General features: G+C 30.3%; 1 protein-coding gene across 1 annotated transcript in view; it reads right to left on the bottom strand.

Annotated features, from left to right (window-relative positions):
- Positions 1 to 2,207: 2,207 nt before the first annotated feature.
- LOC132715653 (adipokinetic hormone/corazonin-related peptide receptor variant I-like) overlaps positions 2,208 to 24,966 on the bottom strand; it is a 29,792-nt gene continuing 7,033 nt past the window's right edge. The window contains exons 2-6 of the mRNA XM_060698689.1: positions 6,556 to 6,760; positions 5,319 to 5,423; positions 4,234 to 4,297; positions 3,641 to 3,729; positions 2,208 to 3,172 (exon numbers count right to left, since the gene is read on the bottom strand). Of these exons, the coding sequence (XP_060554672.1) occupies positions 2,811 to 3,172; positions 3,641 to 3,729; positions 4,234 to 4,297; positions 5,319 to 5,423; positions 6,556 to 6,760 (825 nt within the window). The 3' untranslated portion in view covers positions 2,208 to 2,810. The remainder of the gene's footprint in view (positions 3,173 to 3,640; positions 3,730 to 4,233; positions 4,298 to 5,318; positions 5,424 to 6,555; positions 6,761 to 24,966) is intronic.

The raw sequence follows: 24,966 nt of genomic DNA on the forward strand, positions 1-24,966 counted from the left end.
CATGCAGGATAGGTGCATAAATTGTTCCATTTTTTTGTAATTCATTTATTTTATATTATATATTTTTATACCTAGATCTATATTTCGCACAATTTTCATAAAATTAAACGATGGTCATCTCAGATTTAACGATTTATTTAATATCACAAGTATTCAACTATTTCAATGTGGATTATAAGATTGTAGGTGTTATTGGGCTACAACCAATCACCTGATATAATATACTATTTATACATACCCAACTTATTATTCGTCAGTCAGTTATTTTAACAAAACTAAATTCAAGTTAATACGAAAAAGTACTACTTTATATATAGCATGCGTTACAAGTATTAAGTAAAAAAAAAACTTTATTACCAAGATTTAACTTCATAGGATCATCACCGTTGTTAGAAAATGCCCTTATATGCATGAAGGTCAATGTCACGGTGATTGTAAAAACTGTTTACTCAATAACTAGATGACCAACTGACCTTCATAGGATGATCACATCCAAAATTTTAAAAAACCTGTTTCATAGGCTTATGGGTATGCCAAGGTGACAGTGACTCTGACCATGAAAACTGTATTCGTTCACCTGCGTATTGTACACAATATATATCATTGTTTGTAAAAAGAATTCTTGTGCAATGAGATATATATTTCCTAACATTTTGTGTATTTTTAAGTTAAAATTAGATTTTGAAGTAAGATGAATATGAAAACTATGAAATCATATTAATTGACATGCACCTGAGGCATTTAGAGCTTAAGTGACAACATTATATATAATATTACTTATAATAAGAACTTTTCTTAATTTATTTAAAAAACGGGTCTTAAATTAATTAAAAAAACTTGCGTTATCGACAAACTGAGATGCAGTTATATGTTTAAAAGGAAAATACTCTGCGTGAATATGATTGTAGTCAGGTGTGCTTATCAATAATCAAATATCATAATTATTACACTAAAAATAACTATACTGTACATTTCAAATTGATGTAAACCTTCTATTTTAAAAGATGGTTGCGTTATTTTTTATTGATATACACACACTATAGCATAATCCACTTCTCTGTGACTTACATAACGTTTACCTATTCTTGCTACCTCTGAAAAGGATAAAGAAAAATCTTATGTGTCATTTTAACATTAAGTTCATTTATTGTTATTCATTTCTTACACATGGTATGGCTGTCAAATTCACACCAGTAGTAAGGAATAATGATTTCTTAACAGATGATATGCAATATTTCAAGCATACACTCATCTAGTAAGATAAAGAAATGAAATTTATACTAGTATATAAATAATTACAATTTTCTTGATAAATAATTATTTGCAACAATATTGGCAATATTTATTTTGTTTTATGGCAGTATAATCAGGAGGTATATAAAATAATACATTTTTATACTACTGTCTGAATTAACAGGTAAAATCATCAAACATTATATAAAAAACGTAGAGAGCCTGCATGGTGAGTCTTTAACTATTATATTAATGTTAAAAGAAACTATTCTCTCATACTGTTGTTATTTTACAAATAAAAAATTGCTTATTACGAATTTCGGTCAAACAGAATGTTGGCACTAGCATAATACTTTAAAGTAATAATGTTAATAGTTCAACGACCTGGTTCTTATTAATAACACTTTTGATCTCTATAATTATTAAGATCGTAATTGATGTAAAATATGTGTAGGTAGTTTCTATGTTAAAGTACCGTATATCAAGTATAAAAGACTTCATATTCGGCTTGGATGAAAATAAGATTTAAAATCGTTGTAGGAGTATGTGAATAAAATTAATATATAAATGAAATGATAGGGAAAAAATTCTTACCGACATAAAAGTATGGTTATTCATACAATTGACTCATTTCACCCCCACTCATTCAAACCCCCCCCCCCCCCCATTCTAAGTTGCTTTTATTTAACACGCCAGCACACAGAAATGTGGAGCGCCCTATCTGCAGGCAGATCTTGATAAAAGAAGTAAACTCAAGTGATAAGAAATATTTGGATGATATTAAATATTAATAATAATTGAATAAAATGTCATTACTTTATGATCTGATGATGTGAAATACCGTAAATGACCTCGTTGCCTCTTCAATCGCTTTATCATTGAACAACACGTGCGTGTAATTTCAAACGGGTTCAACCCCTCAAAATGTCGGTAAAACAAAAAGTATTTATTTTAACAATATTTTATTCCAATACTGACATCACAATACTAACATTAACTAGTATAGTTTTATAGATTTAGATAGTTGCTTTACATGCTTGTTTTAAATGAGAAGCAGAAATAATTATGTCCTTTAGACAGTGGGCGAAATGACACGAAACCTCAGTTATCCTATACATTGAAAATGATATACTTTGAAAGCAATAACTTTTGCATTTGTAACAAAATGCTACTCTGAATATTACGTTCGGAATATTTGTTCATCTTACCAGTGAACGATGTTTAAATTTGACCAAAAAAGTCAGAACGTCGCATAGCTACTGTTCGCACCAATACAACCTTTAAAGATGCAGATCAGAAGGGCAGTCTTAACACACTTGTCCTAATGTTATGCTTGCACATAACTGGCAATGCTTGCACATATCTGGCAACAGGAATATTGAATCACCGAAATCTTTAACAAAACAAATGTGTAGGAACTTCTATTAATAAATACGCGTGTATTTAATTTCATAAATGTCATAGGTCAAAAAGAAAATGTTGACTTTTATTTTTCTGTGTGTATTACATTCTTATTTTGTGTTGCTTTTTTCCAGTATGTCAATACATTTTCCATCATCTATTTATTAAAACTGTCACTAAACAGCTTCTTGTTTCATATGCACTACGAGAAAGTTATTTGAATTTTGTCTACAATCTCTTATCTGGGGATTTCTCATTGGAGTACACAGTCCATTATTTGGATGATTTGCATGATCTGTCTTGACTATGAATTTGCAAACACTATCATCTGAAGGTATTGTCTGCATTTCAATCTTTAAGCCTGAAGGATTTGCCGTCGATGGTGTACGCATCGAACTTAGTGTTGTTTTAGAGTACATAGATCTTCCAGCACGCAATCTAGAATCTGTTCCTTGGTTTCTCCGAGCGTTCCGCCATCTTGATTTTAGACAGCAACAGCATCGCATAAATTCTCTTTTGAAATTAATTGTAAATAGACCTGAAATGAAAATACAAAAAATAAATTTCGATTAACATTTGTTCCAAACATTAATGATTTGGAACTAATTTATAAGACCGTTTAAGTTTATATCTTAACAAAATTTACATAAACAACATAAAGATGTCAATGTAAAATTACTCTATTATTATAACGTTTTTTGTATAATTTATAAGAAGTCGTTGATACTAAAAGGAGAGACTTAAGTTATTTTTATTTATTTATTTATTTTTATTTTATTTTTGTTATCTTTTGCCAATATGTTTAGTGAGTCGGTTACTTTAAATGACATATAATATAAAATATAAACATATTGACGAAAGTTAGAAGTGTTAGAAAAATAAAACAAAATGGTGTTATTGCTTTTCATTTGTTTTCTTAACCAAAACCAAAATTCGATCAATGCATTTAAAAATAGAACGTGAATGATTTTCTTGGAGAAGACTAAAAACGTTAAAACCAACTTACCATACACAATTGGATTAACACAGGAATTAGACACAGCGAATATGAAAAGACAATTCTGTATTTTGGGATCAAGCTGCCTAGCAGACTCTCTAAAATAAAATGTAATGCATTCATTTTTTGGAATTACACTGAATTAAATACAAATTCCCGAATTCTAAAATTGACCACGAAATAGGCTTGGAAGAGACTTTATTATAAATACAGTAAATATGTAACATTTATCTTATGACATTAGAAACATTTTATTCTATATGCATCATCAATATTGGAATCTTCTCAGTGTATGTTTCCTTTAATTTTTAATATTTGAGTTTTCCTTGTTTCATGTCAAGCTATATATTACTTTTTGTTGGTTATTCAAAACACATTTCATAAACCTATTTATCCACAAAAAACATAATCATGAATATTTCATAAGGAAAATCATTCAAGTTTGATATTTGTACTATGTATTTGAAAACAACATTTTCTTTTTTGACTATCAAAATGATATACATGTAAGACTCGTAAGTTCTGTATATGTCTTTGAGTACTTAAAGGTGAATTGATCTTACATTATTAAAAACTGCGGAAACTAAGTGAGATCTTCTTACCTATCAAACCAATACCAGACTGCAAGAACATAGTATGGTGTCCAACAGAAAACAAACACACCAACTGTAATATAAATAACACTCTTCCTACTCTAAAACGATTACAAGCAATATTTATGTATTGAAATTATTATGTGTTTACAGTTGTAAAAATAATGTATTTGAAGCATTATTTCTTTGACACAGCATAAATGCATTAAACAAATGTTACCGATGAATGGCAATGGTATTATCAATCTTAAAGGCTTCCTGTTTGCTATGCCATTCCCATCAACAACAAAATAAAGCTTGAAACGAGTATTGATAACCTAATGAATGACATTTAGTTAAAATATTACTAAATATTATTAATAAATGCGACAGCATATTGGAACTATTTTAAGAAAAAATAAACTATCTCGTACATTGTTATATCATATAATTGCACAATCCTTTACCTCCATATGTAATATTCGCATCTTATTTCTTTAAAAAGTATGTGAATATATATGAACGTACATCGGACGAGTGACAGGAATAAATATAAAAAGCAATAAGTAAAATTTAATTATTAATAAAAGGTTGGTTATACATAATTATTTTAAATAAGTAAATAAACCAAGAGTTTGTGCCAATTAGTGTGACGCATGGTATGCTAGTCCAATTTAAGGTCCACTTTTTCCCAGAAATGCTTATTTTTACTTCTGAAAACCTTTTTGTTTTTGCTATCCTATTATAGCTAACGAAAATTTACTCATTGGTCAATTTCTATCTATATTTTAACATTCAGTGCTACTTTATTCGGTTGATAAGTTTGTTACATGTTCTTAAACCGTAGTGTAATGAAATAATGTTTACTCAAATAATACAATTATAATACTGTTAACCATTATATGCCTTATTTTCTTTTGTGTAGGCATTCATACCGTCTTCGAACGTATCGCCTGACATTTAAAGGATAATTAACTGATTTACTTTAAATATTAATATGTACTCGTATATTCACAAATTCAACGGCATTAACATGACAATCTAATAATTGACATTAATTTTAGATATAACCAGTATTAGTAGTTGTTTCACATAAATACGCAGGATTATATTACCAATTACTAGAGTCATTTTCAGCGTTTTTGATCTGGCTCGCTCAATGTTTCCTACCGCTGACCTCCGTAGTCGTCCGCCTGAAGAATTCATTTCTTGCATTTCCTCTGAAACAGTATATATAAAATGTGCAGACTTCAAATAAAGCACTGTGTGTCAAAATGTTACTTGTGTGTTACTGTAGTGTATAAAGAAATGTTGAAATGCAAATATTCTTTTTCTGTGTCTTATGTTGCAGATGACAATTATCTTTAAAATCAAAATAAAGGGACGGTAATATTTCAGGAATATTTAACCTTCTTGATGCTTAAACACATTGTACATATATGTATTAGATAACTTAGAATATTAAATGATTCACACATAAACACTTCAATGATAACCCTATAAGACTGACCATACAGCAATAACGTGATGTAATATTGACATTTAAAAAAATTCTACTTTAGTTTATAAGGGAACAATGCAAAAGCAAATTACTTACACATCATTTGCACAAGAAAAAATAATGGCTTGTTATCAACGTATTTGTTTTTCTTTTCTTGATTGGTTTTACGACAAGTATGATGCATTAACCTTTAAAGGCATTCCCTCAGCAACATGGGGCTGATATCAAAGTTAGTGTAGATATAAAATACTCAATCTCAGTATTCATTCTCAGGATTTTCTTATTTTGTTTGTCATAAGAAAATGTTTAATATTCTGATACGTTCAATTTTCTATTCACACCGCATTGCCTTTTTTGAAGCGCATTACGTTTGGTGTAACTAGTATATACTAAAATGAATTTACGATATTTTCTAACATTACTGGACAATACACGTACATTAATGTGCATTTTATATTTTTTCAACATTTTTAGATAAAACAGTTATGCTTATCAGTAAATCACATACCTTTACTTTGCCGTGTTTTCTTTGAGATCTCTCGTAAAATGAGCAAGTATGACATGGTGATAATGTTAGTGTAGATATAAAATACTCAATCTCAGTATTCATTCTCAGGATTTTCTTATTTTGTTTGTCATAAGAAAATGTTTAATATTCTGATACGTTCAATTTTCTATTCACACCGCATTGCCTTTTTTGAAGCGCATTACGTTTGGTGTAACTAGTATATACTAAAATGAATTTACGATATTTTCTAACATTACTGGACAATACACGTACATTAATGTGCATTTTATATTTTTTTAACATTTTTAGACAAAACAGTTATGCTTATCAGTAAATCACATACCTTTACTTTGCCGTGTTTTCTTTGAGATCTCTCGTAAAATGAGCAAGTATGACATGGTGATAATGATCAGAGGTAAACCATACATTGCAATCATTGTGAACATGTTGTAAACGTTCTCATGGAATATAGTCGGAAAGAAGCCAAACGTGACACATTGCTTGAACCATGGGTGGTTTGGATGAGAATCCTCGTGGAAAATGACGCTCTGAAAAATAAAAAAGACCAACATCAAATCTTTATCTGCGTCAGCACATAACGTTGTAAAAGAATTTCTATGAGAATCCAGATTTAAAAAAACAAAGCTCAATAACTTATATTAATAGTAATTTTCCAAAATATTGTTTAGAACTTGTATTTATTATTGAAGAAAAAATAATATTTATAAAAAGTGTGCACAAAATATCAATCGGAAAAAAATTTGTTGTGAAATTGTTTTAATGGAAAAGTTTTTGCCTTATGCGTTACTAACAACATTCCATATTCTTATGAATTAAGTAATCATACAAATTAAGAGCTACCATGAAAACATCGTAATATAAATACAAAGAATAATAGATTGTTAAGATGTTGCTATGAAATCATTATTACATTTGCCACCAGATTGTGAGACTCCTGCTGACATTAAATCTTATGTTTGTACTGTAATTTCCGCAGAACCTGAATCACAAATGAAGACAAACGAGTATTTTAAAGCCAATATATATTCATATTTAATGCCTTGACATAAAACACTGCTTTTGGTCTATCTGAAAATTGATTTTTGGTAAGTCATTTAATGGAATGATTATGTACTCTTATTTGATTATTTACTAGTCTTCTATTGTAAACTGTGTGTTGGCATTTTCTACACACAACTACACACTTCATTTTTCAAATCAATTACGTAACTTGGTTTGTATTGATTGAATGAATAGCATCTGATAAACTAGATATATAGATGTATATATTTCAGATTAAATGCTTTCAAATATGTGAATAAAGTTTTGGAAAATCATCTGCAATACTTGATACTCGTACATATTCTGTTAATCTAAACATTATGGTATACATCAGACAATTGATTTACGTTTCCAATTATTATATCAAACTTAGTGATTTAAGTGATTTAAAACTGACAAAACTTTACAGACAATACAAGGAATGTACATGAAACATTCCACTATAGCTGGTAACTGAAATTTTGAATCTATAGTTACTGTTACCGTTACCTATTATTTCAACTAGTAATTCACATTCATTATTGTTTCATTCATAGACAAATACAAATATGTTGTTTAACTGGAAAGGCTGATTGTTGAAACATTGCTTCAAATTCTTAATGTCAATAAAAAGTACACAAACAAATAAGAAAGATATTTTTAAACTAAAAAGTATCAATTTTGTAATTATATCAGTTGCAAACGAAATGTAAAGCCTCAACAAGTATTTATGGTAGGTTAATTATAAAAAATGTTAAGCAAAGATTTTGGCAAACGATAACCATCAAAAAGGATTGAAGTTCAAAATTGGAGAGTAAATTCCTGATACTCTTTTTTTATCGGCAATGATAATCGATTTCGGTGTAACGATGTTGACTCTATAGTGAATGGAACGAAAAAATCATGCATTGCCGAAAATTTGCTTTATAACATGTTAAGGACACACTATTACTTGAATAAACATCATTGATGAGCGATTGTTTGATTAAATTACGATCCTATACATGTGTATATATTTCTACCGGTCAAGTTTAAAGTCTTTTTGAATATTATTTTCAACATAAAACTAGTTATAAAGAAAATTTTCATGAAGTTGAAATCGTGAATTCTTGAAGTTGTAATCGAGAATTCATGAAGCTGAAATCGGGAATTCATGAAGTTGAAATGTCCCCACCGGTCTTTCGTACTTAAAGGTTAGACTACTGTCATATATGTTCATGATTAATCAGAATCGTCTTTACATTGGATACAAATCACCTTCAGGGCAATACATCGCTTAATGCTATTTTATCATCGCGTGCCGTACAGAATAATAATTATCTGATTCCATCTACAAAATTCAATTAACCATACATTACTGCTGTAATGCTATTATGTCATATAATTAATTAATGCACTTGATTATGCGAGTTTAATATTTGATACTGATGTCTATAATGAAATTTTGATTATGGTAATGAAAAAAATGTACTTTTTTCCATCTGATAGTTCGCATATTTACAAATCGACATGATATGTTTTGCAACACTATTAATGTCTAATTATTGCTAATTATTAACAGCAATTTGCATATTTACCAGACGACTAACTGATTAAGTGGCGACATTTCAAATAGGTAATCATTTAAATACGAGAAACTTTTCCAGAAATAATTCGAGATAATTAGAGATAATTCAGAATCTTACAGTTTATTTTAGGATATTTACTGTGCATATAATTGATATAAATAGCATGTGTTCCATCAAAATAGCATATAAAAAACTTTGCAATACATGTATATCTCTTAAAAGCGTATGCTACTTTTTATGAAAACATTTCGTATGAACATTCCAAAACGAGACTTGTTTTATTCGGCTGCTTTTGAAACATCTCTGCTTTTAAACACGGACTAAATACCGCCCTGCATTTGACTGTTTACGAGTACATTTGTACTCACTTGTGTTATTGCAATTCAAATGTTGAGCTGGTTACCAGTACATTCAGTGTTATAATTCATAAATCTTCTTAACGTAATGTGTCTGTTTTCTTATGTGGAGGACACTATTTAAAACAAAGCGGCAACTTGCTGCTTCTTACAGGGTACAACCACGTTTTTTTATTAGTTGAATTATGATTATATCGCTAACTTGCAAGACAATTTAATTAATATTTTCATCTAAATTAACTGCTTTCCTCAAAGCTTTATTACTTTTGTCCTAAATAAAGAAAAAACAACGGAGCTAAAGGGGCAACACTAGCACTGTTATACTTAATTATATAATGACAGTTATAAAGTATCACGATCATTTGTCAGTATTTGTGTCGATTCCCTCAAAAACGATAAGCTCTATATAAGCATTTTACATAATTGAAATAAATTATATTATCAAAGTCAATTTCTATCGAGTTTCTTATAAAAAGTTCAGTTTTTTTAAATTGAAAAAAATACACATGTATATTCAGGCATGACAAATCAAATTTGACTCTGTAATTGTGAATTTGCCTAAACTAAAACAGCAGTAGCAAGTTCACATGTATCATACGAGCATTGACATTTTAACGCTGACGAAGCCATACGAAATACTCTTAGCTCCAAATTAACTTACAAATGTCATTAACACTCCGTATATAAACGTTTTAATACTTCATTTGTCACCTAAGCGTACTTCTGTCAGATCTGGAGGCACGTTTTCCCTTGATTTTGCTTTTATGTCTAACCATTCAGATTGAATATGGCAACCTTGTTTAAAATTTCTGTCAAATATCTAGACATTTATACGCGTAATAAATATATGCTACTGAGAGTGTAACTGAAAATTAATGATACAGGTAGATTTCGTACATAAACGAAACAAAAAGGATACTTCTTGTTACAAATACATGGATTTTTTTCTTTTATGTTTTACGAAAGAGTTCAAATAAATAATTGATTTAGTAATTTGTAAGAAAAATATATGTACACAGTAATCACAAATTTTTAGATTCAGAAAGAAAATTTTTACAAATCTTTTAATGTGAAACAAATAATTTCATCGTTATAAGCATTACACGTACTCAGAGTTTATGGCTTCTTTGAACCCTTATATACTGATCTTGCCAATCCTTAAGTCATTTTTAATCTTCCCGGAAATTCTATGATGCCGATGGAATGGTTTATAAAGAATAACCTAGTATAAAAAGGTTATCCGATTGGTTGAATTAACCCACTTGTCAGATTTTAGTTCAAAATGATTTTGGGAAGCATTTAATGCTACGATTATCTTGGCATCAATGCTATCGAATATGAAGTATAGTATATACGTTTTTCATTTATTTGATACTTTATGGGGACAATCAACTACGAGGGATGATCAAAAATTAACCGGACTTTGTAAACAACGATCTTTTCTGCTATATTTACTTAATAATATGTTTATTCATTTACCGTAATTTCAAAGACTGTTTGTATTTCGTGTCCGTGCTATTGATTATTTGTATTTTTCTTCCATGGAAGTTTTCTGTTCAAGGAATTAGTACATTCATTGATTTTAAAAGCATTTTTCATGACAAACAGATTTATATGTATTTTCAACAATGTTTTTATAGATCCTGTATGTTTAGTGATTGATATTGTTACTGTGTGTATATTGTTTTGTTAATGCGTTTATTAAAGGTTGCCGCCGGAAAGCCCATATGGGCGACCGTACACTCAAGTCGGGCCATCATAGAGCGTCCCGCCGAGAATTTTTCGCCGATTTTTGTCCAGCTTAATTGGTGGAGGAATAATAATAACAAGTAAACAATTGCTGGGAAATGCAGCAATATGATTGTCACGGCGAAAAACAAAAAAAAACAAAAAAGACAACCCCCACACAAAAAAAAACCCAGTTAAATATATTGATAAGGTATCTCCAAATAGCATTGTTTTGAATTGACATGTTAACTTGTTCAGAAGGTTTTAAAATATCATAATCATGTAACTTGTTACAATTAAGAGCCATGTTTATATGTAGTAGAGTAGAATAATTATCATTCTTGTGTACTGCATACCTCTCGAGTGAGATGTATCCACCTATGAAGGTTCATGTTAATATCTCAAAGGCCTTTGTAGTTATGCTCTGGACAAAATTAAGTATGAAAAATAACAAAGGGCAATAACTGAAAAATAATGCACGGTAGGTTAAATGTCTTGTGTGCTGCACTCCTCCTCAATGAGATCTATCCACCTAATAAGTTTCAAGTTGATACCTCTAACACCTTTTTGAGATTATTTTTATTATTATTATTATTATTATTATTATTATTATTATTATTATTATTATTATTATTATTATTATTATTATTATTATATACCACATTTCTATAGCACTCTTTTCATAAATAATAAATGTTCATGAGTTCTTTACATAAATCCGATAAAACATTATCATATATATATTTATCACACACCCGTGCCGATTTTGCGACTCCGTAAATATGGTATTGCACGGCCGTGCATATTATTTTGACGTGACGTCATTAGCGTTATACAAACATAGTGTAAAGACGCGCTAAATGTTGGCGTTATACTATATGCGCGTCAATGAAAAATGACACTTATTTCACTTTAAACTGTATTTATTTTTGGTATGTGATAAAAAGAATATTAAATTCGTGTAAGTTCATTTCTGAATTTATTGCATTCGTTGAATAAAATAATATTATGCTCGCCAGAGGCTCGCATAATATAATTTTATTAAACTCGTGCAATAAATTCAGTATTGAACTTACACTCATTCAATATCCTCTATAAGACATAATGAACAACATTAATTTAGTAAACCTATTAAACAATAATGATAATCTAAAACCAGTAAAGGATGGTAAGAAATACAGACACATTTAGTTTAAAATCAAGGCTCAATTAATAATAATTGAGATAAGCTCCGGACAAAAAGTATGAAAAATAACAAATGGCAATAACTAACAAAATATAAAGGGTATTATTCTTGCGCACAACATTCCTCCCCAATAAGATCTATCCACCTATAAAGTTTCTTGTTGATATTTCAAAGACTTTTTCAGAGATATGCTCCACTCAGGTGAAAAATTTAGTATGGAAAATAACAAAGGGCAATAAATAAAAATTATGAAGGGTAGAGTTATCACTCTTTTGCACTGCATACCGCCTGAGAAAGATCTATCCACCTATAAAGTTTCATGTTGAAATCTCAAATGCTTTTGTAGTTATACCCTGGACAAAAATAAAGTATGAAAAATAATAAAGTGCAATAACTGGAAAAAACAATGCACGGTGTGTTATCACTCTAGTGTGCTGCAATGCTCCCCAATAAGATCTATCCACCTATGAAGTTTCAAGTTGTTACCTCTAACATTTTTTTAGATAAGCTCCGGACAAAAAGTTTGAAAAATAACAAATGGCAATAACTCAAACATTATAAAGGATAGAGTTATCATTCTTGCGCACAACATTCCTCCTCAAAAAGATCTATCCACCTATGAAGTTTCATGTTGACATTTCAAAGACTTTTTAAGAGATATGCTCCACTTAGGTGAAAAAATTAGTATGAAAAATAACAAAGGGAAATAACTAAAAATCATGAAGGGTAGAGTTATCACTCTTTTGCACTGCATATCTCCTGAGTGAGATCTGTCCACCTTTGAAGGTTCATGTAGATATCTCAAAGACTTTTGTAGTTATACCCTGGACAAAATTAAGTATGAAAAATAACAAAGGGCAATAACTGAAAAATAATGCACGGTTAGTTATCATTCTAGTGTGCTGCACTTCTCATCAAAAAGAGCTATCCACCTATGAAGTTTCAAGTTGTTACCTCTACCACTTTTTTAGATATTCTCCGGACAAAAAGTAAGAAAATAACAAAATTTAATGTCAATAACTCAATAATTATAAAGGTTAGAGTTATCATTCTTTCGCACAACATTCATCCTCAAAAATATCTATCTACCTATGAAGATTACATTGACATCTCAAAGTTTGTTTTTTAGTTAATTTATGCTCCACTCAGGTGAAAAATTAAGTATGAAAAATAACAAAGAGCAATAACTCAAAATTTAGAAATGGTACAGTTATCACTCTTGCATTGCACACCTCCTGAGTGAGATCTATCCACCTATGAAGTTTCATGTTGATATCTCAAAGGCTTTTTGAGTTATGCTGTGGACAAAAATTGAGTTTGAAGAATAACAAAGGGCAACAATGAAAAAAACATGCAGCGTAGAGTTATCATTCTCCCGTGCACTGCACTTTTCCTAAATATGATTTATCCACAAATGAAGTTTCAAGTTGATACCTCCACCTATGAAGTTTCAAATTGATACTTTTTGAGATATGCTCCGGACAAAAATGTAGAGTGACGGACGGAAGGACAGACGGGACGGATGGAGACTAATTCTATATCCGTATTTTCGGCGGGGGGTTTATAAACATTTTCTTGCTCATATCTAAAGGAAACTCAGAATTTTGCTCTCAATAACGTGACATGAATTCTGAATGAAGTTTGATGTTGTGGTAAAATCTGATTTAAGGACCAAATTAAGTTATTTTACAACCTGGTATATGATGAATGTTAATTGTGAAACGCATATAGAAAAACCAAGTCTCAGTTTAGAGAATTGCGCAGAAAAATGAAATTATTTAACAAGAGGGCCATGATGGCCCTGAGTCGCTCACCAGAAACATTTGCTTTTCAGTGTTGGAAATTATTTTTCAAAAGAACTTGCTGAAAGGCAAGTCCAGCTCTTTCGGCAGTTCAGCTCGATCAACTTTAACTTGCCCCTTTAGTATATACTTTCACAACACTGATTGTTTTAGCTTTTTTTCTTCATAATAAACAATATGACCACTAAGATGGTCCTAGATGACTCATCTAACACATCATTTCATTATTCACTATAAAAATTGTAATATTTTGGCCTAATATTTTGGAAAGGATTTGTTAAGATATGTATGTTGCAAGTGTGTTCCTATGAGACTATGTAGAATAAATGCAGAACAACTGACCACTAGAGCAGGATTAATTTTTTGATTGGACAATTTTTTTAAAACTTTTTTTGAAATGAAAACACAAAATGTCACATGCAAAACATGTAAGGTGTAGATGTTTGAAGTTCACAGTTTGGGACAATTTTTTATACATTCTGTATGGTAACATAACTGTACCTCAAAAAAAGACAATAGGTCAAACATTGTAAAAAATATGAAAAGTAGGCCAGTTAATATCAAAATTCAATTCAGCATCAGAAATTACAACCCTAAGTCCAAATTTCAAGTCTGTATGTCAAGAACACAAGAATGAAAGTCAAATTATATCAAAAATATCAAAAAGTAGGTCAGTTTGATATCAAAATTCATTTCGGCATCAGAATTGATCAACATTTAAAATCTGAATGTCAAAATAACAAGACAGTAGGTAAAATGATGTCAGTAGTACCTAAAGTAGGTCAGCTGGTATCAAAAATTGAATTCAACATCAAAAATTACACAAATTACACCCATAGTCCCAAATTTCAAGTCTGTACATAAAAGACAAAAAAAAGTAGGTAAAGCGATATCAAATATATCAAAAGTAAGCCAGTTCATATCAAAATTCAATTCAGGAACAGAAATTAAACCCCTTGTCCCTTGTTAATTCTACAAAAAAAATGAAAAAATTACAATTTTTTACAAAATTCAATAAGAGAATTGAGCACAGGAGAAACAAATTTTATGTTTCTTTAGACCTATTTTTTTCCAGGTTAATGACCTACAACTGACCTTACAATGATGCAATAATCCGAATTCCAGAGCTAAAATATATTTACACATCATAAACAGGTCATGACCCAAGCCAATGAAATTTATGAAATTCTTGCTGAAAATGTCTTATTTGGATAAAAGAATGAATATACTATGTACAGGAAACTGCATATGCTATTACAGGCAATGTAAAGATGGTCTTTTCTATAAAGAAAAAGAAAAAAAAAGTTTTTGTAATGACACTATCATTATATTTATACTGTGACCACGAAATAGTGTTAAGAATTTAAAACATACATATCTACTTTGTGTGAAGTCAAAACACGTATATTTCATATTTATATTTATAAGGAGACTGTGTATCGCATTGGGTCAATATTTTTTTTATATTAAATTAGAGCTTAGAATATCTTTAAACTTTAATTTAAAGAAATGCTAGTGCATTTAAGCTTTAGCTTTATAACAGGACCAATCAAATTAATATGAGCAAACTTGATTAAAGACTACCTAAGAATGCTACTGACAAAGTTTAATGATCATTTTATTCAATTAGCTCTGTAGAAAAAAAAATTTTGAGAAGATGTCTAAAAAAGTTTTTTCTTTCTATTTTTAGCCCTAGAGACCCCTAAAAGGGGCCAATCAAATTAAGATGAGCAAACTTGATAAAAGACTACCAAAGAAGGCTACAGACAAAGTTTGGTGATCATTCATCTATGAGTTCTGTAGGAGCAGATGTTTAAAGGTATTCTAATTTTTAGCTTTAGCGGCCCCTACAAGGGGCCAATCAAATTAATATGAGCAAACTTGATAAAAGATTACTTAAGAATGGCAACAGACAGAGTTTGGTGATCATCATCAATTAGTTCTGTAGAAAAAGCATTTTAGCGGCCCTTAAAAAGGGCCAATCAAAATAATATAGGCAAACTTGATAAAAGAACTACCAAAGAATATTTAAGACAAAGTTTGGTAATCATCCATCCATTAGTTCTGTAGAAAAAGATGTCTAAAGGTTTTTTTCTATTTTTAGCCCTATAGAGACCCCTAAAAGGGGCCCAATCAAATAAATAGCGAGCAAACTTAATAAAAGACTACCCAAGAATGTTTTACTGATAAAGTTTTGTGATCATCCATCTATTAGTTCTGTAGAAGAAGACATTTAAAGGTATTTTATATTTTAGGCTATAAGCGGCCCTACAAGGGTCCAATCAAAAGTAATATGAGCAAACTTGATAAAAGACTACGCCAAGAATCCTACAGGCAAAGTTTGGTGATCATCCCATCAATTGGTACTGTAGAAGAAAATGTCTAAGGTTTTCTATTTTAAGCCCTAATGACCCCTAAAAGGGGCCAATCAAATTAATATGAGCAAACTTGAAAAAATACTACCTAAGGATGCTACAGACAAAGTGTGGTGATCATACCATCAATTAGTGTCTGTAGAAGAAGACGTTTAAATGTTTTCTATTTTTAGCTAAAGCAGCCCTACAAGGGGCCAATCAATTAAATATGAGCAAACTTGATAAAAGACTACCCAAGAATGCTACAGACAAAGTTTTTGGTGATCATCCATCCAATTGGTTCTGTAGAAGAAGATGTCTAAAGGTTTTTCTATTTTTAGCTCTGCTGAAACCCTAAAAGGGCCAATTGAAATGACATGAGCAAATTTAAGTGTGACTATCACAAGGATGCTAACAGACCAAATTTTAGTTTAAATCTGCCCAGCAATTTCAGAGAAGAAGATGATTGTTGACGCATGAAGACGGGACGACGGACGCCGGAGTATCCCCTTTGTTTACTAATATAGATCACCTGAGCCTTCGGCTCTGGTGAGCTAAAAAAAAAAAAGACAATTTAAGTTCTTAATTGCAAATATAGAAACTTAGGAATGTAATGTTCAAAGGACATTTTACACGTGAAAAGATTCACTCCGAGAGAGACATAGATCCGACATGAGAACACATTAGTCGAAATATGTCGTCCCTTCGATGTTTTCGCATTTTCGCATTTTGAGGCGAAGACGCGAAAATATTTGGATGGCGTTAATCAGCCACCATATACATAATCCATTCAAGGCAAATTTCTCAAGCATGTCGAAAGGATGTCCGGAAATGTGTTAATATAAAACGCTGATATTTCGTGTGTTGATTAAAATACTGTTTAGATTCTATATGGTTTTGGAAAAAAAACTGTTTCTATGTAATTTTTCACGGAAATGGGCTGTACAATGATTGCGTAAAAACAATAAAATGTCGGCTGTAGAAATCGAAAGGCATTTTGTCACCTGACTTTTGCCCATGCTACCGAAAACTACCCATCACAATATCACGGCGTTGAGACGCCGTGAAATAACCAGATTTATAAAGCGCCCTTTTCATGCAGAGCACGTTCAAAGGCGCTGTACATAAAAAAAATAAAAGAACAATCACAAAAGTAGTATTGGATAAAACGTAAAATATTAAAGAAGATACAAAATGAAGGTAAAAAAATAAGATATACCCGTGTGTTGCTACACACATAAAACGTTTAAAATGTCTTATAAAACCGGTAAAACTTACTGACTTGTGTAAATAATTAGAAGTAGGTAATTGTAAAAAGGTGAGTTTTTAAAGCTTTTTTAAAGGACGAGAGAGTTTTACAGTCACGTAGTTCTGAAGATAATGTGTTCCAAAGTTTTGATGCTGCAACTGAAAAACATCGATCACCGTATGTTACAGTTCTGGGACGTGGAACATTCAGTAAAATCGGTCCATGCAAATACCTTAATTGTCTTTGAGGTATATATACTGTTAACAAGTTTGTAATGTATTGCGGGGCTTCTTCATGAAGCGCTTTAAAGACGTGTGTTAGGATTATATAATCTATACGTCGATGTATAGGGAGCCATTGAAGTTCTATGAGCCCTGGTGTGATACTGACATACCTAGAAGTTTTGGTTATAAGCCGTGCAGCGGTATTTTGAACGATTTGAAGTTTGTTAAGAACTGTCTTTGAAGAGCCATTTAGAAGGGCATTACAATAATCCATTCTCGATGCAATTGAATGATTCACCAAGGATCTTGCCGCCAGGTGCCCCTCCGGGCATTGTTTCAGGCACGAGCGGGCACCTGGGTAGAGCCACAGACCTTCCGTAATCCAGCTGGATGGCTTCCTCACATGAAAGATTTCGACCCGAGTGAGGATCGAATCTACAGCGGTGAGGGACCTGTGATCTTCACCACTCGGCCACGGAGGCCTTTCGATACCATACTTGCAAAAAATATATATGTTTATAATTATGCAATATAACAATTTTCAAACATCGAAGAATATGTTAAATGTGTACTGTATTTGTGTATGTGTATTTGTGCACATTATATTTAATCAATAAACTACATGCATTAATATCTTATTGGGAAATTTGACTTAGAATTTAAAGAAAATAAATTTCTAATTACCTCCCTTTATTTACATGAAATGTTATATTGGGTAATATCGTTATAAATAATGCTTATTGGAACTTACAATATTGACAAATATTAATTTGAGCATCATATTTATGTAATAAAACCATGACAAAATTGTGTAACATGATCTTTAAATCTAAATAAAGTGTGTTTCAAGTCTACAAACGTATCGCTGATAGTATTTTATATTTTGGTAAAATATGTAGGCTGTTTTAATCATAACCTCATCATAATGATAACACATACAGTATGTAGTTCTAGTCCACAAGTTTTGTTGGTTTTTTTTTTTTTGTATATACCTACTTTTTTTGCTTTTAATAATTGTAAATCTGGGAAAGGCATATTTGCACGAGAAGTGAAACCGAACTGTTATAACATTTTTGAAATGATTTTTGATGTAATATCAACTATGTCATTATGTACTATGTCAACGTTGATACAATGAATTAAAAGAAGTTAAGGAGAAAATATAAGAATGATTTAATGGACAAAAGTAATACAAAAACAACAATGTGCATCAATAATAAATAAAATATTTAGAAAAAAAATCTCAAAGCGGCAATTATGTCACTTAGCTGATTTCGTTTTTCTTACCAACCAAAATTGAAAATGTTGCGGGCTCGCTTTGATTCAGTCTATTCATGGACGGAACTGGAAAGCGCATATTCCAATAAAACAATCTTCATGATGTCGCATAAAACACAATGATCTGACCATTCTCTTCTTTTAACCAGACATGACGATCACATTTTGTCTCTCTTTTGTATTGCTTGTATTGGTTATTTAATTCCTTGAATGTTATGATGTAAACAAAGGTTCATGATAGTTTTTATGCCCCCCCCCCCCCTTCGGGAGGGAGAACATTTATCACCGCTTTTTAATTATTCATATTTGAACACTCCTCATATTGGAAAAAAGAATGATCCTACTCAATGAAGGCCATTGTCTCTTTTTGTGTACACTTGGCAAGGTGCTAGCACGTATTATTCACAAACCGTTTTTATTTTCTTTAATTTATTTAGACATTATCATGCTTTTTAATAATAATTCATAATTATGATTCTACAAACAATGAACTTTATAATCTATCACAATTTTTTTTAACTCTAGACGAAGAAATTCGTGCTAGCAATCTACACCCTATACAATTGACCGCGCCTGGCACCGTGGTCTCATTTAAATTCAAAGTATCTGGGACAGTACTAGGTGTCATCACGTTTTTCACACAAAGCAAGCTGTTCTTCTGTACTTCTTCTGGGATCCAGTATTTGATGCACCCCCCCTCCTTCTCCTTGTTTGTATCTTTCCCTTCTGAGCAATAATTTTGTTTGGCTGATTTGTTTCGCTGGACGTAATTGGGGACTGAGTTACATTAACTTTACTATTATTCTTTGTAAAGTTTCAAAATCAGGTGTTTCAAAAAGTCAATATTTTTGATCCTTTATTTTTTGTATTAGTTTTGATAATATTAATGATATTGCAGAAGACATTGATTTATCCCTCGGTCTCTTGCTAATGACACTTGTACCTACTGTTGTTGATGAACACCAATAAATACATTAAATTCAAATCTTTTCAAATGTTGAAATATGGCAAATGACTATCTTATCGATTTCATTCTTTAAATGCGAATTATCTTAGAAACGAAATCTTCAATGAAGTATATATCTTTTTATTTCCATTTTGTTTTTCGTTTTTGCTTCCAACCAGTCTCTAAGTATTCCTATTTAGAAAATGACACGTTCTAACTCTGAACACTTTTAAATAAAATCTAGATAGAAGTATGAAGAAAATTAGTTCTCACGGCAACCTCAGAATAGTATACATTGAGGTCCATACAATCTAGTACCTAAGTTCACCAAAATCCTTTTTCCTCCCCCTTTCAAACTATTTTTCTCTATTACTTGTGATAGACCGGATGACTCTAAACTTTTATCAAATTACCTTCCTTTCTTAACATTTTATTTATTCCGACTGTCTGATGATTTTAATTTATGTCAGATGATACTTGTCAAGACAGGGGCTCTAAACGAGCTCTTAGCTGTCGCATTTCGATCGCATTAACTTTGTTGGTATATTCATGTAAATGAGAAGATACATTTGTTTTAACATTTAGAATATTGTAACGATTTGGAACTAATTAAAAAGTTTGGATTCTACACTAAAAACGCTTGAATGCTTTTTTATTTTTATTTTTTTAACTCCGATATTTTATATTGTTGTTTCATTACAAATGACTATTAGACTTAACGTCGGGATCAATTTCAAGGGAAACGTTTGATAAATAAACGTTAAATTCAAGTATAAGTATGATTACATAACTTTCATAAAGTTAAGTGATAATATTACAGGTATATAAGTTAATATTATATAGAATAGCTGGAAAATAGTGATCCCTCGAAAGAATAAAAAACTACAAATGTATATGAAAATTGCAGATTGCGTCTGATTGAGTCTGTACATGAGGGATAACGAAAAGTGCAACATCCTGACGCCTCTAGCACCAGATTGAGCGGTCCTCAATTCTCAACAGGCCTCAATGATCAAGAAGGACCAGAAAAATATAACAACATTGAAGTGAAGTACGGGGAAACTTTATTAGTTACATGTAAATTGCCGTCATAACTTACGAAATTACGCAAAATGTAATAAAATGATTAAACACTTAATGAAAAAAGCTTGAATGTTTTGATATTACTCTAATACCATGTACATTTTGACTGCAGATGGACGCTGAAATCAAATCTAAATCTAAATGTTTCTTTAACTTTGTTAACTATATGTGTAACTAGATTTGATTCAACAATGTATTGAAATGTAAATTTAAAAAACTGCATATATAAATTAATGTTTGCAAATCAAGATTTAAAATAAAAGCATTGTAAGTTTATGTACTGAAAGTAATTTTTCTTTGTCTTCGTTTGTTTATATGTATCCGTAAATAAGGCGACATGTTAAAGTCAGTAATAACAGCAAAAAGGAATAACAATGTGAAGAATATATATTTGACTTTTATACAAGACTTTTAATATGCTTTTATAGTCCGTCTTAATTATTGCTTGTTAATGTATTTCAACATCATGCAAAAATAGTTCTAAGCATAATTTTAACTGAATGCTACTTGTTGAGTAAAATGGTACAACTGTTTTCTTTTATGATTAAATAAATAACATTTATTTCACATTAACATCACAAACAAGAGTAAAATCTCTAAATAAAACGCACTTTTACTGAATGTTGGCAATTATCCAGATATAAAATTATTTATTTATGAACTGATATTTAAAAACTAACTCGTTCAACTCTTAATCGTCTTATCATCATTTGATAAAATGTTAAAAACTGACGTAATTGTTACTTAAGCATAAAATGCATCATTATGACGCAATTTTGATTGATTCATTAATGTAAGAAATCATAATGTATAAAAAGAACATCTACAATTATATAGATTCTATAAAACTTGTTATGGTAAGCTTATCAAACCGACAATCGTTACATTTTAAGATTGTTATAAACAATAATACAATATCCTCACTAATGCTTTTATGGCATAGGCTTTATTACTTTTTTACTGTTTGAGATATTGTGCAGCAACCCTTTTTGTTATTTTTTTCTTCTTAAGTAGGTATAAAAAATTGGGATATACTGATGTGCCAAAATGTGATAATTTAATTCCTTTCTTGTTCTATCATAATATAATTTAGAAAATTATATTTATGATATCGGTGAAATAGGATTGGGATCTGTTCAATAGTCGTCAAGGAGTCAACACAATTTTGCATGTAACCATTTGATTACAGTTATCAAACATAGTTCTGATCATTTTGAAGATCCTCTGTAGCTAGGAATGTTTTCTTAAAGGATATAAAGAGTTGAATCTAAAACACATTTTGTTTAATTTTAAAATTTAAAGTACGTTAGATATAATATAATAATTACTTATTTAACTAATACACGTTCATTATATATATATATATATAACAAGGGGAATGCCAAATTATCAATATAATCAATTTATTAGTTGTATCAGTTGTTGTTGAATATAAGATGAAATGTAAAAAAGACCTTCTTAAAGATAAACAAATGTGTAAGGTGTCAAGTAAATATGCTTTATTTACCAAGAGTCGTGGGCATTTCTTAAAATAGACCAGTGACGTATGATGACGTCACAGGAACAAGCATGGAAATTGACTGAAAATGTTTAACTATTTGCATTTTGCACTGTCATGATCTTTTATGCATCTCTTAAGACTTATTTCCAATTATCTTACTCATTTTATGAAGGTACCATTTTGCATTCACATGCATTTTGCTTTTCCTTGAGTCGTTGCTGACATGTATGTCAACAGTATTGCAAGAAAACATTGGTCAAATCTCAGTGAACTATTTCAAGTTACCTTTCAAATTTATTAAACATCATATTATATGACTAGAGCATCCTATCTTTAGCGATTTAGAGTCAGGTTTGATTAATTTATTCGGTACTAAACAGTCCTAAATAAGAATTATTAAAGTTTGTAATCAAACTAAAATAAAACATCAGGGCAACTTTCATTAGATGCCTTCAAAATCTTTTATACATTAACAAAATTGTACCAGCAATTGCAAATTATGATATTTTAATAAAAATATGGTTTTCAAATGTCTCCTATTTTGTTAATTCTGCTTAATAAACAAACATATCTAGTTGCAAAAAGAGGGAGATACAACAACTGATTTCAAAATTTTATTCAAGATTGATAATGGATCGATAATAGATATAATGATGCCGATGGCCCAGTGTTAGTTAATATTTCAATAGATAGTTCAGTGAGACTTTCTGTGGAGCCCAATTTTGGCGCAAAATTAAGTCGCACCTGTTCCAAACACCGGAAACCAGTATGTTGTTGTTGTTGTTGTCAAAAAATGTAAACAAACCCTACAAATGGCCAAATGAATCGATTATTACGGTATTTACAAGTTTTTAACAACAAATTATAAAAAATATTAACTTCTCAAATACATTTTTAACCATAATAATAGTCATATACGATTTTAACCAACCCACGACTTAAGGAAAACCCACGACTTAAGGAAAAGCAGCCATACAGCTCATCTGGCCTTGCTTTCAAACATTTTGATACGCAACGACTTCTTAATAAGATAAAGTTGTGTTGAAAGTTAAAAAATGTCCGAAAGATTATAATGAAAATGTCTAAAATAAATGCTTATATTAAAGCGTGAAAAATTCAAACCATGTTTTCGTTACGTTCTGTGCCAAATTTGAATATTGACAAATAATTTCCGTCAGTCACAAAATTTGGAAGTTTTTGTATCTAGAAGTGCAATATTTTACGCACTTGATATAAAAAAAATAACAACAGTGATATATCACATCAATTTGCTTCTTTAACTTTATTTTGATAAATGGAAACCCTTAATAGTTTTTTAACAGTATTAAATTGTCGAAACGCCAAGCAATTTATCTATATCGCTCCATGTAGGCTGCAGAAAATTGACATAATTTAGGTAAATGAGAAAATCTAAATAACTTTTCTGAATATGTCAGTATCATATATTTATCCCCAATTCAAAAAGGTTATTATTTGTCATATTTTGGTTATCTGCTCAATATTTTTCACTTGAAAAATGTCTGTCTGTGTATTCAACCCGATTTGTTAAAAAACGGATTTAAAATTAAAAATAAACTTGGATTTGATAATGAGAAATGTTAAGAAACTTTCATTATGGTAATATATATCTCTGATTCATTACATATTGCTGCAAACAGAATACACTTCCATCAATAATGTTAAACAAGAACGACGAATGTTTTATTTGCAATGGTAGAAGTTTCTAAAATAGAAATGCAAGTCGTATCGTTAAATTACTTATCGGAACTGTAAGTTAAAAATCTCCATTTCATTTGTAGAAGAATATATATCATGTTTGAAATTAGTAAATAAATAAGAAATATGACCTACAGACAATTTGAAAGCAAACAACTTTAATCACACTAAGAAGACAAATATACAAAGTTATAAATTCAACGGGTTCACTGGTACGACTATATATTCTTCTGTCGTTTTGTTTATAATAAATTAAACAAATTAAATGTATGTACTAAAGCATATATTAATTTGGAAAGGTTAAAAATGTCAGACCTGTTTGATCACATTTTTATGTAATAAGTGGCTTATTAAATTTTCCTGTTATTTTTAAAATTTCAATTTAAATTATATCTGTTAATTTTGCATGGTATTTCGGTGCAATTGTCTTTCTGCCTAAATACACATTTGTAATTTGCTAGCAAATTACAATCAAAGGCATTGATCTAATAGATTTCTACAAATTCTATTTTAAACAGTAAATTAGACACTCTCAAAGGTTACTCTTTTGTCCTATATAATTATCGTAAGTAAATCTCGTCTTAATAAGATTGTTATTAATACTAATCACCTTATGGGCATAAAATTGCTTTAATGTGATCGTGTGTATGCGTGTCAAGTATAATAATAATTATCGGAGTACATCTATCAAATCATAAATTTCTAATGCTATTATATTATCG

This window comes from Ruditapes philippinarum, unplaced genomic scaffold, assembly GCF_026571515.1.
Source record: "Ruditapes philippinarum isolate M1 unplaced genomic scaffold, ASM2657151v2 ctg3564_1_1_1_1, whole genome shotgun sequence".
Lineage (NCBI taxonomy): Eukaryota > Metazoa > Mollusca > Bivalvia > Venerida > Veneridae > Ruditapes > Ruditapes philippinarum.